The sequence below is a fragment of the Uranotaenia lowii genome, chromosome 1 (assembly GCF_029784155.1).
Source record: "Uranotaenia lowii strain MFRU-FL chromosome 1, ASM2978415v1, whole genome shotgun sequence".
In the NCBI taxonomy this organism is placed as follows: Eukaryota; Metazoa; Arthropoda; class Insecta; order Diptera; family Culicidae; genus Uranotaenia; species Uranotaenia lowii.
The window spans coordinates 66,627,058-66,648,103 of NC_073691.1; the positions used below are offsets into that span (position 1 = coordinate 66,627,058).

The 21,046-nt window shown below is 33.2% G+C and overlaps 1 protein-coding gene across 1 annotated transcript in view; it reads right to left on the bottom strand.

The window, feature by feature from the left end:
- The window catches only part of LOC129739924 (phospholipase A1 3-like), a 98,853-nt gene that overhangs the window by 41,472 nt on the left and 36,335 nt on the right, over nucleotides 1-21,046 (bottom strand). The window contains exon 3 of the mRNA XM_055731476.1: nucleotides 13,767-13,896. Coding sequence (XP_055587451.1) covers nucleotides 13,767-13,896 — 130 coding nt within the window. The remainder of the gene's footprint in view (nucleotides 1-13,766; nucleotides 13,897-21,046) is intronic.

The window sequence follows — 21,046 nt, forward strand, 5'->3', positions numbered from 1 at the left end:
GAACTCCGAAGCCCCTAAAGACCCGGGTGTTGTTACTATTGCTTGCTGTTGCTTTTATCACAATCACGAGTTCTAATTGAGTTGAAAATGAACTCCCAGTTCACCGCTGTTTTGTTTTCGGATTATTTTTTGTTCGTTCGTAGTGAGAATATATGCATGATTGAAGTGGAACTTGTTAAAATAGAGATTGTTTGATATCATATTTTCCTTGATAAGGATGTTTTGAAAATATTGAATATTTAAAATAGAACCTACGTTAAGATTAATAGTCAATACATCTATCGTAGTGAGATTTTGAAATGAAGAGTTCATCACCGTAAATTGATTTTATGAAATTATTCTATCGGCTATATCGGTGAAATTTTATATTCTTCGGGAAAGAATATTTTAAGAATTGAAATAATATAGACGGATAGAAGATTAGAATAAGGTGAAAGATGTTGAAAAAGAACGGAATTCTTCTATCCGTCTATAATCTTTCAATAAAATAATTTCATAAAGTAGTGACATTTTGTTTCATGAAAAGATTTGATTAACATTAATCGGCATCTTGATCATTGTTTGTAGCTTATTGTTTTAGAATTTTTCAAACATATAAAAATGTCTAAAGCAAAGGTATATATGAATCCTTTCCGCATTCCTTGTTAGAATTTCATGTTGAAAATTTGACTAATGAATCTTGACGCTTCCATAAAAAGTTTTGCAAGTTTTAACAACGAACGACCACCTCAAACATCAAGCAGAAAAAAATCATGATTGATGGATTGAGCGGATTATCAATCAGTGAACAATATTAAAGACAGCCAGGCCCAGTTTTAGTCATGTACCCGTTACCGGATTTTTTTTATCCAGTATGCACGGTAAGAAATCAAATTTTAGGAGACTTAGATATTTGAACCACAAATGCTGCCAAAACCCAATCAGTTGGAAATCGCTTGCACGCTTCCGTATTTTTAGAAGGACAAACGAAAAAAAAAAAACAGTAAAGCTTATTTTACCACGAGCAAAAAAAAAGAGCTTTTCCTGATTCTCTTCGACCAAAGATGAAAATACTTTATTAGTAACCCCTCATTTTTGAACATTTTTCCGTGTAAAATCTTTTATTTATTTCTTTGGTTTAAATTACCGTACAGACTGATAACATTAAAAACTACGAATTTCTGCTTAAACCTAATTTAAAACGACGTTTGCACATATTAAAATTAAACAAATCATACACTATATTAAAAAGTTCACAACACTTGTCAATAGGGTGGTTTTGGCCATAGGCAGTACGGTGGTGAGGAATTTTAAAAAACTGACGTTGTCGGAGTGATCTCGTTGGTACATAAATGTTAACACGTTGTAGAATTTAAGCACAGTCAATACGGTTGGTCTATGTGTCGAATATAAAACCTTGCTGCAGCTCGATGCGACGCGTTTCGAGTGAGGTTAGGCATATCAGTGCACAGTTTCCCTCACACGGCGGTAGTTGGATCGAGTCTTTCCAGGGAAGACGCCGTAGAGCGTATCTTAAGCGGACGGTGTACTCCATGACGCTACGTACTGATGCACAGTATATGGCTTTCAATGCGTAAACGTCATCAAAATCCTTGGTGTTGCGACGCAGGAATCCGAGAGCAGCGAATCCTTTTGCAGAAGTAAGCGCGACATGTTCAGCAAATGTGAGCCTGTTGTCGATCTTCACTCCGAGGTCGAGAATAGACTTCATGCTCTCCAGCCTTACTCCATCTAGTTGATAGTCAAAAAGGATCGATCTTCTTGCACGAGAATAGTTTATAACCTTGCACTTCTTCGCATTTGCTAGCATTCCTTTTAAGCGGCACCACTCATCTAGTCTAGCGATGTCAGCTTGAAGGGCCAAACAGTCGACAGTGTTATGATTTTTTTTTTTAATTGCGACCCAGAGATGGGTCTTGACTCAAACATTCAGTCAGCGAAACTTTTTTTTTTTTGTAGAGAAATGAATCCAACTTAGATGAAATTTCAGGGACTAGATAAGAGAAAATCGATGTTGAAACACATGCGAAAAAAATTCGCCTTGTCTCCCGGTGAGACTTGAACCCACATCTTGCGCCTCTCCGGAGCCCATGTATTAACATTCTACTACAGGAGACCAACCTGGCGTATGAATATTATACTTGTTGAGTGTCGATGTCTATCGGAATGAAGGGAATAGTTCTCCCATGTGATCATAATCATTTTTCTTGGTCTATTTCTATTCCCATCATTTCATCTTACGGTAGTTGGAATCAAGTTTGGACATTTTTAGGCACGGCAAGATTTGCATTGCCTTCTCATATCCTGCACGGGTTGTCAGTTATGATGAGAAATGATGCGTTTGCCGTATTTGGATATCCAGCCAATTTCGGTGTTTGGCACCGCCTTATTTCTATTTTTTTTTAAATTGCGACCCAGAGATGGGTCTTGACTCAAACATTCAGTCAGCAAAACTTTTTTTTTGTAGAGAAATGAATCATTCCGATAGACATCGACACTCAACCAGTATAATATTCATACGCCAGGTTGGTCTCCTGTAGTAGAATGTTAATACATGGGCCCCGGAGAGGCGCAAGATGTGGGTTCAAGTCTCACCGGGAGACAAGGCGAATTTTTTTCGCATGTGTTTCAACATCGATTTTCTCTTATCTAGTCCCTGAAATTTCATCTAAGTTGGATTCATTTCTCTACAAAAAAAGTGTTATGAATCTTCCGGAAAATCTTCAGACCATCGGCGTAGAAGAGTGAATCGGACTGAAGTGTTGAGAACAGGTCATTCACGAAGACTATAAACAGCAGAGGTCCGAGGTGGCTCCCCTGAGGAACTCCAGACGGTGTGGCGAACATTCGTGAGCGCATGTTTTGTATTATGGTGGAAGCCTGATGGTAACCGACGCAATGACGTATGACGCAATCCACTCGAGTGCCCAAGCCGGGAATTCTATTCGATTCAACGTGCGGCACACGGTCGAATGCTTTGGCAAAGTCATTATAGACTGAATCCACCTGGCAACCTTTCTCCATGCTTTAATTTAGTGAACTTACGTAGCAAATCAAATTTGTAACTGTTGACCATTTCTTGACGAAACCATGTTGATATTCCCAGATCAAATGTTTAACAGCGGTATACATTCGCTCGTGCATCAGTGTTTCGAAGATCTTTGACATTGAATTTAAAATCGATATTGGCCGGTAGTTTTCCATGCTGTGAGCATTTCCGGATTTGTGTATCGGAGAAATAGCCGCAACTTTCCATGCATTAGGAAACGATCTTTCGGTTACCGATCGACTAAGAATACTGCAAATCCGGGCGGATAAAGATGCAGCACAATGTTTCAGAAGAGCGGGAGGTATTTTATCTGGACCAGAACCTTTAGAAAGATCGACTGTGAACAACTTTTCATAAATATCCTGTTCGGTGAAGGCAAATTTACAACGTAAGATTGCAACGATGCAAGGTAGTTGCAGTCTGCATCAATATCAACAGAACAGTTCACATTTTGGAAAAAGTCCGCGAACAAATTGACCGATTCGGCTTGATTGGAGGCAGTGACACCATTGAAGTTTACATCTACGGGTACGGGGACGTTATATTTTCTACCCTTGAAATGCTCCCAAAATGATGATGGATCTCGTTTGAGGGTTTCTGCGAGTCGAGAGATATGTTGTCGGTAGAGAAGGTCGTTTAGATGTTTGAATTCTTTTTCCAAGTACCTCAAGTGACATCTAAGAGCTTCTGTGCGGTTCTTGCTGAAGTTTTTGTGAACTTTACGAAGCTGGTTCCTTAGTCGCCTTAAATCGGAGTTCCACCAAGCGTTCTTTGTTTTTTTTTTTGGAACGATTTGTACATTTTAAAGGTACATTTAGTTTTAAAATGGAATATAGTTTTACGTAAAATAAAAATAAGGGCGGATTCCACGCTTTCGGCAGCCTGCAGAGATTCTCAATCTGTCGAAACTAACGCAGCAGCAACCGAAACATAATCGCATCTACCAAAATCAACTCACCATCTATTCATCGACTTCAAAGCCGCATACGACACGATCGACCGTAACGAGCTATGGAAAATCATGGACGAGAACGGCTTTTCCGGGAAGCTGATCAGACGGATCAAGGCGACGATTGATTGAACGCAATGCTGTGTGCGGATTTCGGGTGAATTGTCGAGTTCATTCGAATCGCGCAGGGGGCTTCGACAAGGTGATGGTCTATCCTGCATGATGTTCAACGTGGCGCTAGATGGTGTTATTCTACCGCAATCTACCGCAAAATGAAACGCGAAGCAGGAAGAATTGGGTTGATGATCAATACGTCCAATACGAAGTACATGCTGGCCTGCGGATCCCAGACCGACCGAACCCGCTTGTCCAGCAATAACAAGGTCACGATCGACGGCGACGAGCTGGAGATAGTCGAAGACTTTGTCTATCTCGGCTCACTGGTGACCGCAGACAATGACATCAGCCGTGAGATCCGGAGGCGAACTATCAGCGGAAGTCGTGCCTATTATGGACTCCACAAGCAACTGCGGTCGAAAAGACTTAGCCCTCGCACGAAGTGTAACCTGTATATGACGCTCATTAGACCGGTTGTTCTCTACGGGCACGAGACATGGATATTGCTCGAGGAGGACCTGCGTACACTCGGAGTATTCGAGCGACGAGTGTTGAGAACCATCTTTGGTGGCGTACAGGAGGACGGAGTGTGGAGGCGAAGGATGAACCACGAGCTCGCGCGACTCTACGGCGAACCCAGTATTCAGAAGGTGGTGAAGGCTGGCCGGATACGCTGGGCGGGACATTTTGCAAGAATGCCGGACGACTGTCCTGCAAAACAGGTGTTCGCTACGAATCCGGTAGGAACAAGACGAGCGGGGGCGCAACGAGCGAGATGGTTAGACCAAGTGGAGCGTAATCTGGCGAACGTGTAGTGTCCGAGAAATTGGAGAACGGTTGCCATGGACCGAGTGAATTTTAGGAATTATGTTCGTCAAGTTGTGTCGTGAGACGGAATACTATATAAATAAAAAAATAAATAAATAAGTGGAGATGGATTGGACACACGCTACGAAAAGATGAAAACGAGATTTGCAGAGAGGCGCTAGATTGGAATCCAGAAGAACATCGAAGAAGAGGCAGACCCGGAAACTCGTGGCGGCGAAGCCTAGCCGCTGAAATTCGAACTGTTTGGATTCTCAGGAAATGCTAGAAAACTTATGGATTCATACCTGTCCAACAGACAACAGCTTGTGAAAATTAATTTCCAGAAAAGCAAAATCATGTCTATTAAATATGGAATGCCTCAAGGTTCCATTCTGGGACCTTTGTTTTTCATCATGTACATAAATGATATCTTTTCCCTTTCTTTGAAATGTAAATTACAGCTTTTTGCAGATGACGCATCTCTGCTTTATGTAGTTGAAAACCTCGACTTGCTGAAAGAATATATTTCGCATGACATGCATATCTTAATATGTATATTTCTTTAATCAAAACCATATAGCATTAAATTTGAAAAACAAACAAACTTCATCTTATATAACCTACATAAAAAATCTGATAAAATTCCAATTTCTGTTAATGATATAGCTAATGAACAAGTTTCTAAAGTCAAATATCTCGGATTACTGATTGATGAAAATCTACGCTGGAACAATCACATATTTCAAGTAAGCTCCAAAGTCACCACATTCATATTCGCCCTGAAGAAAATACGACATCTTATTTCTGAAAATGCAGCATGGAAAATATATAACGCTTATTTACACCCGTACTTTGCGTATATGAATAGTATTTGGGGATGTGCAGCTTCTGTACATCTGAAACTTCTTTCAACGTTACAACGTTTTCAACGTTTATTTCAACTGAAAAAAGTTTATGATTTGGAAAAATCCAAATTTTAATTTTGATGCCAAATAACTTAAAAACGCATTTAACGTCGATATTTAGTGGCATCAAAAATCGATTTCAACATTTCGAAAACCATGTACGAAAAAATAAAAGGAAATTCGTAAAATCGAAATTTTAATTTTGATGCCACACGACTAATTTATCGAAATCTGGTGAAATCTCGAAGAAAAAAACTTGCCAAAAATCAACTTTTAGGGGTTTCTGGGTCTTCCAAAAAATAGGACGCAGAAAGTCGATTTTTTGTATTTTTTTTATTCGAGACCACACCAGATCTCAAAATTTTATGCTTTTTCAAGACACTTGGCATCCAATTCAAAATTTCGGTTTATTCTGGTTCTGATCATTAGGTGACTTGAGGGTCAATAAACCAAAACTTTGAGCGCTTTGAGGCATTCTAGTTTTTTTTGGCCAATCTACAAAATTTTCATGATCTCTTTTTAAAAAAATCATAATATTGTCCCATAAATTCATTGCACCCCGATGTACACCTCAACCGCAAAGGAAGGGTTATAAACCAAGTTAAAACGTTTTTTATAAATTAAAACGTCACAAGTGAGAAAAACAATACACGGCTTTAACCCTCTAATACCTGGACTTTGAATCTGTTGAGAAAAATAATTTCTGTAAAAAACAAATCAATCAATCTTTCAATAGATTTTATTTTTTCATTTTTTTAGGTTTTATGTTTGCTGATGGGATTTTCGATGCAGTTATTTCTATGAAATCTTTTACAGTACTGAACGATAGTAAAAATGTGGAAAAATATCGAAGTAGAGGGTTAAGAGATTATTCCCTAAGATAACGTTTAATACTGGTAATAAACTTAACGAGCATACCGAGCACCCAGGGCATAATGAGCACTCCTTTTTCTACATAAGTACGTATTTTCTTAAACAAATTTTCATAAGGACTACCTTTAGTACTACCTATAGTATTAATTTTTCACCAAAAAAGAAATATCCTTTTTATATTTACAGAAATATTAAATAATAACCAGCTAGCTTCTCAAGTGACGAAAATATTATAATTTTTGAGCACCACCAAATGATGATGGTTTATAAATGATTTATAAATATATATATATATATATATATATATATATATATATATATATATATATATATATATATATATATATATATATATATATATATATATATATATATATATATATATATATATATATATATATATATATATATATATATATATATATATATATATATATATATATATATATATATATATATATATATATATATATATATATATATATATATATATATAATATATATATATATATATATATATATATATATATATTATATTATATATATATATATATATATATATATATATATATATATATATATATATATATATATATATATATATATATAACTTGGCGTCTATTTCAATTTTTTTTTCGCTGTTTGACTTAAAAAAAGCATCAAAGCATCTTGAGTTGTTAATCGTCTCGCTTTCTTGAACATGCCCTAGTTTTTAAACATATCCATCTTTTCCGTTTGCTCGAATTGGCCCGCTCAATCATATCGGAATCAAATCTAGGAATTTTAACTCAATTCTACGGGTTTTTTAACTGATTATTCAATAAATATCTCCAATAAATTTTACATACTTCTTACATGAATCTTTTTCATTTACATTTCTTTTATTCGGATGCTTTGAATATTGCCGAATGATATCAGGAATCAGCTTCCCGTTGCAAATTCGATTTTTTCAGCACTCAACGTTACCATCAAACTTGGCAAACCTCATGCTAAAAAAAATCCACTCTTTATAACTTGTTCCATAAATAACATATGTTGATTATATCTATGTTTCATTTATTGTATACAATTTAGTTGATTGACTTCGCTTTGCTCGAGTTCACTTTAAAGTTTAAATCGTTATCAAAAATTTCTCATTTATTGGAATTTATTGCATATGAAACTTTATGGAAGAAGAATTTTGAATATTGGGACAATTTTTGGAGTGTTTGCTCAATATTCTGCCTAGCGCAGCACTTTTAGCTCCCGAGTAGCTTTTGATGGTATATTTTTTAGAACTGAAGAAATAAAAACATTAGAGATGATTTTTTTCAAACCATTTTCAAGCAGCTTCACTTTCCTCACATTTGGAAGCAGGGGTTGTTTATATCCATATTTTCATCAAAATCATGTCCCAAAAAAGGTTCGCCCTTTTTTTAGCAAAATATTCTTATTAAATCAAGAAGTCTTGATTTATTGGGTTAATATTCAAAGGAATTTAATTTGGTTTTGAAAGGAGAAAAGATATGATTAAATTTTTTGTTATTCAACCGAATTAAAGCATTTTTAACTTCTTTTTTATCCTTAAATACATACCTGCCAATTCAAACCATTGTTGTCTTATTTGAAATTTTCCTAAACAGTGTTGAAGGTGATTTGCGATTCTGTTTAAGATTATGTGATATTTTCAAGATTCAATAAGATTTAATTGGAACGCAGGTTTTAAAAAATTAAATACATAAAAAAGAACTAATGTTTCAAGGCTACGATGATTTCATGAGTTTATTCTTTTTTCTGGAAATTTTCATGTAAATTTACCTCGACATTTAAAAATTTTAAATATCCGTTCAGATTTAACACTCGGGAAACCCTATCTGACTATTTAAGAGAAAAATTGGAATATGTTTCATGACTTCAAGGCGCATTGCCACTTGTTTCACCGTGTGAAATGACAGGAGTTAATATTATTTTCAACACTTTAAGGTCATACCAAAAACTTATCAAAATAAAAAAAAAATCAGCTTCTGCTTTCAAAAAAATTATGCTTCTGAAATATTAATCACAAAAAAAATGTTAACAAAAAATCGGATCTAAAGTCTCATCTACGTAACCAGAATATGTTAAACAAAAACACACATTTATATTAAGTACGAACTTGAATTTTGTGTAAACAAACAGGGAACCTGTAAACAGTTTTTTGGTGAATGATTTTAAAATAAGTTAAGTTTCTTTAGTCAGATTGTTAATTTGGGCCCACCATTTATAAATTTAGAAATCATGTATACATTTTTTGTAAATGTTGAACGTTTGTATTTCTTTGCATTCGGCCTTCAAATGAACATCAATCTTATATAATCCATTTTAAAGGACAGGCTCTTGTTCAGTTCATGTGTCTGTTCATTTGCAACAGATTTTGTGGTTGTTCTATAAATTTAATGGCGCATGATACAACTTCTGTTGAGCACATTTGTACATGTTTGAAAAATATTTCTAGCGTTTTGGATTATAAACCAAGTCTTTCCACTTTTCTTTTTTCAAATGTCCGCAAAGAGTCATACCATTATTTCATACGAATCAGTACTAAATTCATATTATTTAGACAACAATTCCTTCTTGAAATAACACGAATTGAAGTTTTAATTTTTTCAAATCGTTTGAATGGTTTTGATTTGATCGGCAAAAAATTAATCTGGGTCACATCTGGGCGTCATTCATTACTACATATGTGCTGTACAAATGATCTAGGAATCAAGAAGAAAAAACACATCTAGGCTTCATGTGGTCACCACGTGCATCGGAATTATGCTTGGTTGAGAAATGCGCGCCCAAATATTCCCTCTAAACAGTATGCTATGCCATAGTTACTAACCTCCTTCGACGTTTGCTTGCGACGCCTTGACCATAGAGACGAAAAACAAACCACCCGCCCGGCGCCCAAAGTAAAGAAAATCTCGAAAAAATTGAAGGCCATGACTTTAATTTCATTCAATTTATTACAAATTTAATGATTACGGACAATTAATGCGACTTTTTGTTGTTTTTATTCGATATAAACCGATTCGCATGCCCACAGAATATTCTAAAAATAATTTCATTTGAATCGGTTGGGTCATTTCGGAGGAGTAGTACTACAAACACCGTTACAAGAGAATTTTATATAATAGATATATATATATATATATATATATATATATATATATATATATATATATATATATATATATATATATATATATATATATATATATATATATATATATATATATATATATATATATATATATATATATATATATATATATATATATATATATATATATATATATATATATATATATATATAAATATATATATGATAATGATAAATGAAAAAAAAATCACCTCGACCAGGAATCGAACTCGAGCCTACTGATTACCTCTCCGACATCTAACCAATAGGCCAAATCGTCAGACGATACAAGTTAAGCTGTAGCTCTATTACTCAGTTGACTTCATCGAGTCGAATTCGCTGCTAGATTCCCCGGCAGAAAACGCTCATTATGCCTTCATTAATGGTGCTCATACTGCCTCGGTGGGTTTCTCGTTATGCCTCTACAGTGACTGGTTTTCAGCTTTCGGCAAAAAATTTTAAAATGCATTTTTAAACGTTTTTATCTACTTTTTAAAGTTTCATCCAATTAGGCCATAGACTATTTGAGTGTCTGAACACGAAACAATGATGTAATTCACATATTACAGCTGTTCTCTTTGGTTAAATAAGCGTTTTGCTTAAGGTGGCCATTATGCCCTCATCTCCCCTACACATGTATATTTCTGGCCCTATATGAAATGTGTTCTTAAATATTAAAAAAAATGTTAAACATGTTTGAATTATTGCCAGTGAATATCTTCTAAGGGAACGACACAGAAGGAGGTAAGACAGCAGTAAGATCTTTGACAGAGCAGAAGTTTCGTATTCGGCATGAAGCGCGGTCGAGCGGAAGAATTTAACAAGAACTAGTTTCATTTTTTCCGGCACCGTTTTCACAATTCTTCTCGCTAAAGCCATCCATCTTCTAATGGCGCTCCCGGGCGTTTTACAAAAGCATTGGCAGTTCAACTAGTTTATCAACTTTAGTTAGTTGAATATTTTTATTCTGTGCAAAAGCTCCCATCCGATGCTAACGACGATGACGACGACGACTACAACTGGGCGAGCGTCCATTCACTCCCGTTTAACTTTTGACTGACTGGGAAGTAAAATGAAAACTGCGGTTTCCAGTTAGTGGATTTGCGAGCGACAGCCAGCTGTCCAGAACTGAATTGAAATGCTAACCATTCTAAAATAACAAAAGGATGTGGTTTGTTCAAAGCGAAAACAGAGGCACACGGGTTCGATTCTATGTTTCGGTACAAACAAATGATTTTGAGTACTGAAGAGAAAAAAAAACTGAGTTTTAATTTGACTGGTTTGCAAATTGGAAAAAAGTCTTTTTCAAAGTAGAATTAAGTTTACGGGTTTAGCAATCACGAAAATGTTTAATACTTCCTTTTATTTGTTTGTGATTGCAGTTTCGAATATTATTTCTTGGGGCTGTAGATCATGTGAGTGGAATTTTTTTATTATCTGACGAGTTTACACCGGGGGTCTTCCGATTTTCCCCAGAATTGAAATTTCGATTCATTTTTATGACCTTAAAAACAGGTATTTTTCAGATTTCTAAAATTTCTATTTTTCAAGTTGCATTTGGTTAGATTTTGTTTGGTAAAAAAACATATTTCAAGGCTACATTACTCTGTTATTTTCCAACCAAAATCATAAAATAGCGCATCGAAACGCATTAATTTTTTTTTAACTTTTCAAAGAAATTATTTTAAAAAAATTAAGTCATGACCTTTTATATAAAAATTGAAAATCAGGAAAAATACATGTGTTTTTAAGTCGTGAATATTAATCAATTTTTCAATTTTGGGGAAGTTCTGAAGATCGCCGTTGCAAATTGTCAGAAAATAAAAAAATGCTGTTGAGTTAAATTTTAATTTTTCTGGAATTTTTAAAGGGCTTAAAAAGTTTCCAACCTCGGCACGTATATTTCATTATATTAAAAAAGGGCAAATTTATGTGAGGTGTGATGTACATTCTTGTTACTTGTTTTGTATTTCTTGAAAAATTTCTTCCTATGAAATGCAATGAAATTTAAATATATATGGGTCCGAATCTCGGTTTGGTTTTTCATTCTGCTCTCTCAAAATGGTTTTATTTATTCGGATTGCCAAGTGAAACAAATGGTGTGTACCTATTTGAGAAAAACATGTTTTCCACAGAAACAACAATACATTTTAAAAGAAACTGAAAAACTCTGAATAAAAGTACAAATTATTTATTTAGGGCCATATATAAATCAGCCCTTAATCCAGTGGTTTTCAAACTTTTTTCACTCACCGCCCCCTTTTGCAAAATTTTCAAGTACAACGCCCCCTGAGCAAATTTTCAGAGAATCTATTTAAAAAATAAAAATCTGGATAGTTGAAAAACCATTAGCTTTTAGCTTGTTGTTGAAGTAAGGCTTAATTCAAAACTCACTCAAATTTATATAAAGCCTTCAGAGTCAAAGGGATAGGGGGTATTATTAAAATGGTCAGAACGTACCCGAGCCGGACATATTCGTGATATTCTATCTAAAAACCTGGCAAATTCCAGACATTTGATTAAAACTGTCAACCAAAAACCCAAGTAATATCCAGGAAAATTCTATCAAAACCCAGGAATTTCATAACAAAAAATCAAAAAAAAAAGTTGAGGAAAAATTTTCTGTCATAATTTATCTACAGTTTTTAATCGTATTTTAGGCATTCAAAAAACTTTCCATGATTATTTCCATAAAATTCCATAAATGAAAATATGAACAACACAATTTGTTTTTATCTGGTTGTTTTGGCAAATAAAGTGAATAATTCCAAGCGAAATCCGGGCAACCTGGCCGGACCGAACTTTTGTCGATTTTTTCATGAAATGTCCGAGCCAACCCGGATAAAACCGGGTAATCTGGTAACCTTAACTTATACCCTTTTGGCTCCAAGGAGCTTCAAACCTACAGTAAATACTTAATTCTATGTAAAATTTCCTGGACACTTACTCAAACGGATTAATTAGTTTGATTTAAAATCATTTATCTTAAATTTTGGTAAACAAATTTTTCTATTCACCATTAATTTGCATAAGTTTTGAAGACTAAATTGCCTTATTGAATACAAATTAAATCTGGTCAAGCTGGTAAAATAACGTAAGAAAAGAATTACATCTTGCTATCTGAATCTGAGTGTTGTTCAAAGTTATGCAGCATTTACGGATCTTAAAGTTTAAATTAGATTCTAATAACTTAATCCAGGCAATGTTAGTGATAACCGAAAAGATTTAAAGTTTATACATGGCAAATGGCACAATTGATTTTATTGAATCAATTGAAATAGAGATGAACAAATTGGAACTAAAAATAAATGTTCTCTAATCTAAAATAATTCTTACATATTTTCTTTCAAAAAAATCTATCACTAAATCACAGAAAACGCCTTTTTTATACAGAGTTTTTCGAAGGTATTTTCTGTTATGGAGATTTTTTTAGACAATACATTTTAAAGATTATCAAGCATTGCCATCTAAAATTATTCTTATTTAAGTATAATCCAAAATTATATTACCAAACAAGATCAACATGTAGAGCGTATACAAAATCAGTGAAAATATAAAAAAAAACCTATAAGTTACATTTAAAAATAAATATTGAGATTCTGGAACAAGAATTTACGTGTAGCTCTGTGAAATCATAGATATTTTAGTCTTCAACCTGATATTTAATTTTGTAACGTAATATCATTTTTTGCATCGAACTTACTCATTTTTATTCCTAAACTACGTTGTTTCGTTATTTGTGAAAATGTGAATTTCGACCTCACTGCCCCCCTGAGCTCTTCCAACGCCCCCCAAATTTCAACATTGAGCTCACCGCCCCCCTGGAAGCGCTCAACGCCCCCAGGGGGGCGGTAGGGACCACTTTGAAAACCACTGCCTTAATCAATCCGAACTTTGTAGTTACTAAGGAAAACTTACGGAAATAGTCCAATATGCCATCCTGCCTTCCAGTGACTTGATCGTCCTTTCCAACCTTGCTGGCTGTCACTTTCCCGGACTGCTCGTCGTAGTGAATTTTATAGTTGACACCATTTCCAGTGACATATTTCTGTAAGAAGCCGAGGAGAAAAAGAAAAGAAGCAATAGTGAAAAAGAAGCAAATGGCAACATTTACTCGGAACGAGCTAAAATTATTAATCTGAATTTTTAATAAAGATCGGATTATGTCAGCGACTGGCGAAAACCGAGAGCCAAGCCGAGGAAACTATCGCAAAACTTTCATCTTCCTATAATAGGGGTTAGTGTGATATTTTTTCGCTTGCTACAAACTTCATTCTCCGGGCCGGGAGATGTGAAGCGGAATAAAGACCGTGATGGTCAAGGAATGTTCAGGGATTTATGAGATTGCCACCGTTAGGCAGCAGTGAAGACTTAGAGAAAGAAACCGGTTTCGGAATGTCGTCCTCCTCCCCGACTTAGTCGGTCCAGCTAATAATTCCATTGTAGGTACGACACGGCTATTAAGGAATTGCTTGTGTTGAGCTACCGTTAAATGATATATTGCACTAACAATGGATCGTTTCTCGCCATTCTTCGCCAAGTCCCTCGTTGCTGGAATGGAACTCGTGTCCGTGCATAGAAAAGAAAAGACATTCACCTGTTGGATGAAGCCGTTTCTACTTTTCTAACAAGGGTGAGAAGGAGACGTCAACTAAATCCTTATTATTGATAGTCAACGGTTTGTTTCGTATAGCATTTTTTCAATGTGTTGAGAATTGTACCAGACTTGAATAAAAAAGGACTTTAGATTCCGCTATTCAAAGAAATCTTTAAAGGAACAACTTTTTGATTGTTTTGTTATAACTTTTGGTTTCTTTAAATCATAAAATTATCTTGAAAATGTATAAGTCAAAAAAGTGGACTCTTTTTTAATTTTTTTTTTATATTACAAGTGGCCGTCTCCATTTACCCATCCTGTCTGTCGTACCCGACATATTCCTATATATTTTCTTTATTGTTAATAATTAATCAAAATAATTACTCATCTCAGACAGTTTGAGTAATGAAACTTAACAAGTTTTTCACCATAGAGGCACAAATTTACCTCAATTCCTCAAAGTTGACGTATTCTTGTAAATATTATGGCATGGTTATGCTTGGAGAAAAAGCATTCCAATTTTTTCCAATGGAAGATGGAGAATCTTTCTTAAAAAACTAAGCATGATTTGGGTATTTCATTTAACCTAATTCGTCCCATATTTTTTTTACCCGTCCGAGTTCTTGAAGGGGGAAATTTGAAACTCCCGACTAAAACCGCCATATTTCTCTTTTTCCTCCATTATACCTCAACCATCAACAATTCGTTTTAAAGTTATGTTGAGTCTAAGAAAAAAAAAATTAAAGAAAAGTGCATAAGAAAGTTCATGCTCAGCTAACATGAAATTGTAATAGAAATGATGATCCAAATCGACTTTAAAGACATTTTCAATAACCTTCGTAAACACGACAAGCTTTGCCAAAACAAGTTGAATCGAATAGCAGTTTAGTCGATTCGTAATTATGCCTCCAAAAAGTTAAAAATATGCTTATTCGGCATTAACGATTTGAGCTATCTAAAAGTGAACTTAGTTACGATAACTGGGCGGTGCTTCAAATGACATTATCCGGTCTCTCCCTTTCTTCCTTTGACTGGTTCGTGATTAGAAAATCTCACATATAGAGCAATAGCCTGGATCAAATCAAGTGATGAGTTGGCACGGTGGTAGGATATCGGACAGCCAAATTTGGAAGACAGGAGTTCAAATCTTGGTCGAGGAATTTTTTTTTCGTTCTACTTAAATTACTTAAAATCGTTTATTTTGCGTTTTGTGGGTAAATCAAATCATTGGAATCCTATCATTGTAGATATATCGCCTCCACTTTTGTAGCTATATGCTATTTTGGTAAGTTTAATACAATTTCTTCATCCTTTATTTATATTTGTTTGAATATTTATGTTAATCCTGCGATAAACATTCTTAAATAATTGCTGGATATGTATATAATGCCCACAAGGATATTTTTTTAAATTATTTTTATGATCATGATCACTAGACTAAGTTTTTTTTTTAATTTATCAATCTATGGGGTCTATAAAACTTCGTTTTGGTTCAAAACTCATACATGATTTTTTGCAGAAGTAACGTTAACATGACTTGACTTGGAAGTTTGTATGGGAAAATTGAATATTTTTTGTTGAAAAATCAACATTATTTTTGAATCTTCTGTGGAACCAAGCCTCTTCATGGATTATGTGAAAATTTATAAATTTACTAGCTGACCCGGTGTGCTTTGCAACCCTTTCTAGGAAAAAAAGTTAGTTCGGTTAAGTTACTACAATCAAAATTATCTTGTTTTTAAATTAAATTTCAACATTATTCAAAAACGAACTATTTTTAATGACATCAGCGCTTCTAGATTGTCTAGAGTCTCAACGTAACTTGAAAGTTTGGAGGTTGAAGAACCCAACCTTTAAAAAAAGTGGGATCTTCAATACAATAAATAAACCCTTTATACTAAAAAAAATACACTCATTTTGAAACGGGAAGAGTATTTAAATACAGGAAAATTTGAACATCATTAAAAAGTTTTTTTTTGTAAATACTAAGACATTTGTTTTGATAATAATTATAATTATAATTGGTATATCACATTTTTTTAATATGAAAGTATTCATTAAATAAAATGGGATGCGTCAATGAGTACAATATATCATCTTATTTTGTTTAAACTTATTTGCAAATTCGATTAATCATCCCATTATATCAAAACGCTGACGTTTATAAATTTTTAACAAAAATCCTTCGAGGATTGTTAGAATTTTGCCATTTATTATTATTTTTTTAATTTGGTATGGGAGCCTTCTTTTTTTGAATTCAGAGGGATTTAAAAGTATTATAGAAACAATTCCCGGTCTTGAATACGACTATCAGGCCCGTGCAAAGGACCCGTCCAGAGGGGGGGGGGGTTTCGAAAATCAAATTTAGCCAAAAATGATAACAATTCCAAAAACACACAATAAATAATAAAACTGATTGCTGAATCTAGTATTCAGATTTAAAATCAAAGCATCGGACATAAATGAATTTCTATGAATTATTAAGAATTTATCAAATACATTATCAAATTGAAAAAAAATGAACTCACAAATAAATGTCAGATCCGGTTAAAAATTTACCATGATTAAAATTGTTAGATAAATAATAATGATTGTTATTATTAATCATCTAATTTTACATTTCTTTTCTTAGTTTTCAATTGAAGAATTGATTAAAAAATGTTTTCTCTTGAATTTAAAAAAAATTGATTTTAACTTTGTTTATTATATCTATTTAATTCATTTAAGAAATAATAATTCAAAGATGATAATGCATGATCTAAAAAAGTTAAATTACACAGTTTTTTTTATTATTTAAAAAGGATATTATCAAAAGTATTTCCGATACAACTGAATAAAGTTTTAAAAAAATTAGTTAATTTAACAAAATTGTTCGAACTTACAATACGATTCAATTTTCAAAATATCTTGAAGTCTTGATTTAATACTTTTATTTTAAAATATTTGTTTTGTTTTGAAGTTTTGTCAAAAAATGCAGAAATTTCTTTAATGATTGTAAAATATTTTCTAATGTTAATTAAAAAACAAAACCTGATAGAAAAGTTACATACTTAGATCAAGGGAACCTGAATTAATCAAAATCAGCTTTTAAATTTCTTGCACCTCGAAGTATGTGAATTTTTTTGCCATGTGCAATTTATCAAAACGTTTTTGAGTGTGATGTTGAGCATTTAGAAGAACAAGAAACACATAATGATATTGAGACTGGAATTGATTTCATGAAGAATATTTCATTTTAGCACTTTTTTTGTAAATCAAAATTTTTACTAATAAAGTAGAGAATACTAGGTTTAAGATTTTGTTTGGCTAATTCTGATGACCATCGTAAGTCATATGATACATGGCTTCCAACATGTTGATGTAAAAATTTGTATTCGATGAATTAATTTTGAAGTTAAAATGGTGGGTCTCAAATTCTTATTCTGTTAGGTTACACTTCTTGATAAAAACTCATTCTAAAGACGAGGAAGAGTTTTTGTAAGTCAAGATTTGAGTTTCAAAGCAAAAGATTGATTGAAATGAAAAAATTAGTTTCAGTTTGTGAACGGCATATATGTATGAAGTGTCATGAAATAGAATATCTCAAGCCTAGAGTGATTTAAGACTAATTTCTGACTTTTTTGCTAACACTTATTGAACACCTTTAAAGATCAAGTTATTTTACTTTACTACGTTGAAAATTTTACTTGGAAAAAATCTCCATGGGAGGGGGGGTTAAACCCCTAAACCCCCTCCCCCGTTGGCACGGCCTTGACGGCTACACACCAAATTTAACATTAATTGGTTCAATAATTTTTGGAAATTGTTTGAATTGTGTCAATTTTTTGTAATTTTGTATACGAGATCCCTTTTTTTGGATTCGAAAGGGTTCGAAAATATTATAGAAGCCATTCGTGAATGGTTGAATACGGCTCCATACAAGATTTTACGTTGATCAGTTTAGTAGTTTTCGAAAATTGATTGAATTGTGTCAAATTGTAGTTAATTTTGTATAGGTGCCCCCTCTTTTAAGTCGAAGTGGTTTAAAAGTATTTTAGAAACTATCTCTGATCCCAAAAATTCTTCTACCAAATTTCACATTGATCAATTCAGTTTTTTTAAGTCTATAGGGAAAAGACAGACAGACAAATAAACATTCAATTTTATATGAATAGAGATTAAAAGCAATGTTCCATTGAACAACTTTGTGGAACACCGCAACGTCGAAACTTATTAGACAAAAAAGTTATTAAGTGTTGTATGAGGGCATGACTTTTTACATTGAAAAACAATAAATTCATTTGACATCACCTCTGTGTATCTAGCGATGCACTGCATGACTTCTTTTCATGCAATACTTCCCGAGGAACCAGGAGTGGTGTCAATTGAATTTATTATTATTCAATGCCAAAAGGCATTCCATATTAAAGAGCCAATAACCTTTTTTTTCCTAATTAGATACAAAGTTACAGTCTTTAACAAAGATATTTTGCGGAGAATTTACAAAAACAATAAGCAAGCTCGGTTCTACAGAAGCAACACAAATTATGTAGATTTTTCAGTACAAAATATTAAATTTTCCCATATTAACCTTTAAATTAAATCTGCAAAAAATGGAGTTTTAAACCAAAACGAAGCTTCCCAGGCCTCAAGATCTGAGAAATTCAAAATGATCCCCAATTGTCTCAGTCTGATGATCACAATACATGTAAAAAAATGGTTTTAAAATCATTTTTTTCACTCCATGAACCGCCAGAATTGTTTAAATCATTGTAAGAAAATTTTGAAAAGTGGATTGGATGCTGACGGAATTCAAACCCATTTTTGCATCTTTAGATTCTCAAAATATGAAACACAGATTTTATGACAAATTTTCAAAGGTAGCTGTTTTTTAACTTAATGTCTATTACTTTTTTTGTTGTAATCGGCATGAAATTTGCAAAAATATTGCTCAAATCTCAAATTTCAAATTGCCATTCTGATTGTCGACCATCTAGTAGATATAAATTAATTTGAAAAATTTTACTCAAAATCCGGTGAAAATTTGTACTTAGTTGTTAGAAAATCTGAGATATTTCAAACTGACGAAAAATTGCTTTTGCTGCTTTTGAAATTATTTCTTAAAACTCTGTTTTGCGATTTTTGAGAATCTGAAGATGCCAAATTTGTATCTGTGACTGAAACATCAGTGCTTTAGATTCATGGTTTTAAAAAGTGGCCCCTACCGTTCCCTGGGAGCATTGAGACTTTCCAGGAGGGCGGTTATCGCTTTTTTTTAAATTTGGGAGGGGTTTAATTCAAAATTTTAAAATTCACAAGCTACGAAACAGCATACATAGAATTAAAAAGGTAACGAGTAAATTCAATACTCAACACATAAATGACTTATATCCAAAAAGAAGGTTTGAAGAACCTCTTGGCTGAATAAAACTATGATTTCAAAGTTAGTTGATGAATTCCTTTGAATTCTGGTTCAATTTGAAGGAATTCATCGACTACTTTTGAAATCAATAAAATGACATCTCAATACTCAAAATACAAAAACTTTTAATTAAATCAAGGTTGAAGAATAAAATATTTATAATTTCACGGAGTTTCAAGCATGATTTTCCTCTGTACTTCAATAACGATAGATTTTTTACCAAGTTGTAAGAGCCATCGTTCACGCTCTATATTGATCTGTTTTTGTTAGTATATTTTGGCTTCTACTGAAAAGCATTAATTTCGGATAGCAATATTAACATAAAATTTTCAAAAATGTATTTTCTAGAAATTTGCGGGCGATCTATGTTAAGACTCGGATGTACTGCTAAGCTTTGAACAGGACTAAAATTAAGAGAAAAATAAAGTTTTTAAGTAGGTACGTTGAAATTAAATTTATGATGGCTGACACTAGCTCACCCGGTGTGCTTTGCAACATCTTTAGAAATTCTTTGAATTTACATTAAATCAAATTCAAATTTGAAAATTGTTCTTTAAAATGGAAACTGCAATACTAAGAAGCTGAATTCTTATTTTTTTGAATGATTTTCTTTCTGTTTTCAAAACCATTTTTAAAATTTGTTTTCCAATCAATCTCGAATCGACAAACCTCAAATAAGAACGCTACCTTTGTTTTATCAAAAGTACTTAAATTATGCAAAAGTGTTTTACTTGAAGCTATGGAATTTCCCTTCTCTTCCCCATCAATGTGGAGTAGGTTTCTAATTGACATAGAAACATTTTTCGTAACTATCCATAAGTTTTAAAGCTATGCCAAAAAATATAAACAAAAGCCTCCCTCGTCTCTCTCGTTTCACCCCTGAGAAAAAGAATAAATGCCTTGTATGAGTGTAAAAGAAATTCTGTATAAGCCTTTTTTTCTTTCCATCTCCCCTTGGTATGGCTAAAGGGGTCTCAAATCATAACAGAAATATTTCTCGTACCTACTTTTTGTTTTTTTTTTGTCTTTTTTGTCTTTTTTGTCTTTTTTGTCTTTTTTGTCTTTTTTGTCTTTTTTGTCTTTTTTGTCTTTTTTGTCTTTTTTGTCTTTTTTGTCTTTTTTGTCTTTTTTGTCTTTTTTGTCTTTTTTGTCTTTTTTGTCTTTTTTGTCTTTTTTGTCTTTTTTGTCTTTTTTGTCTTT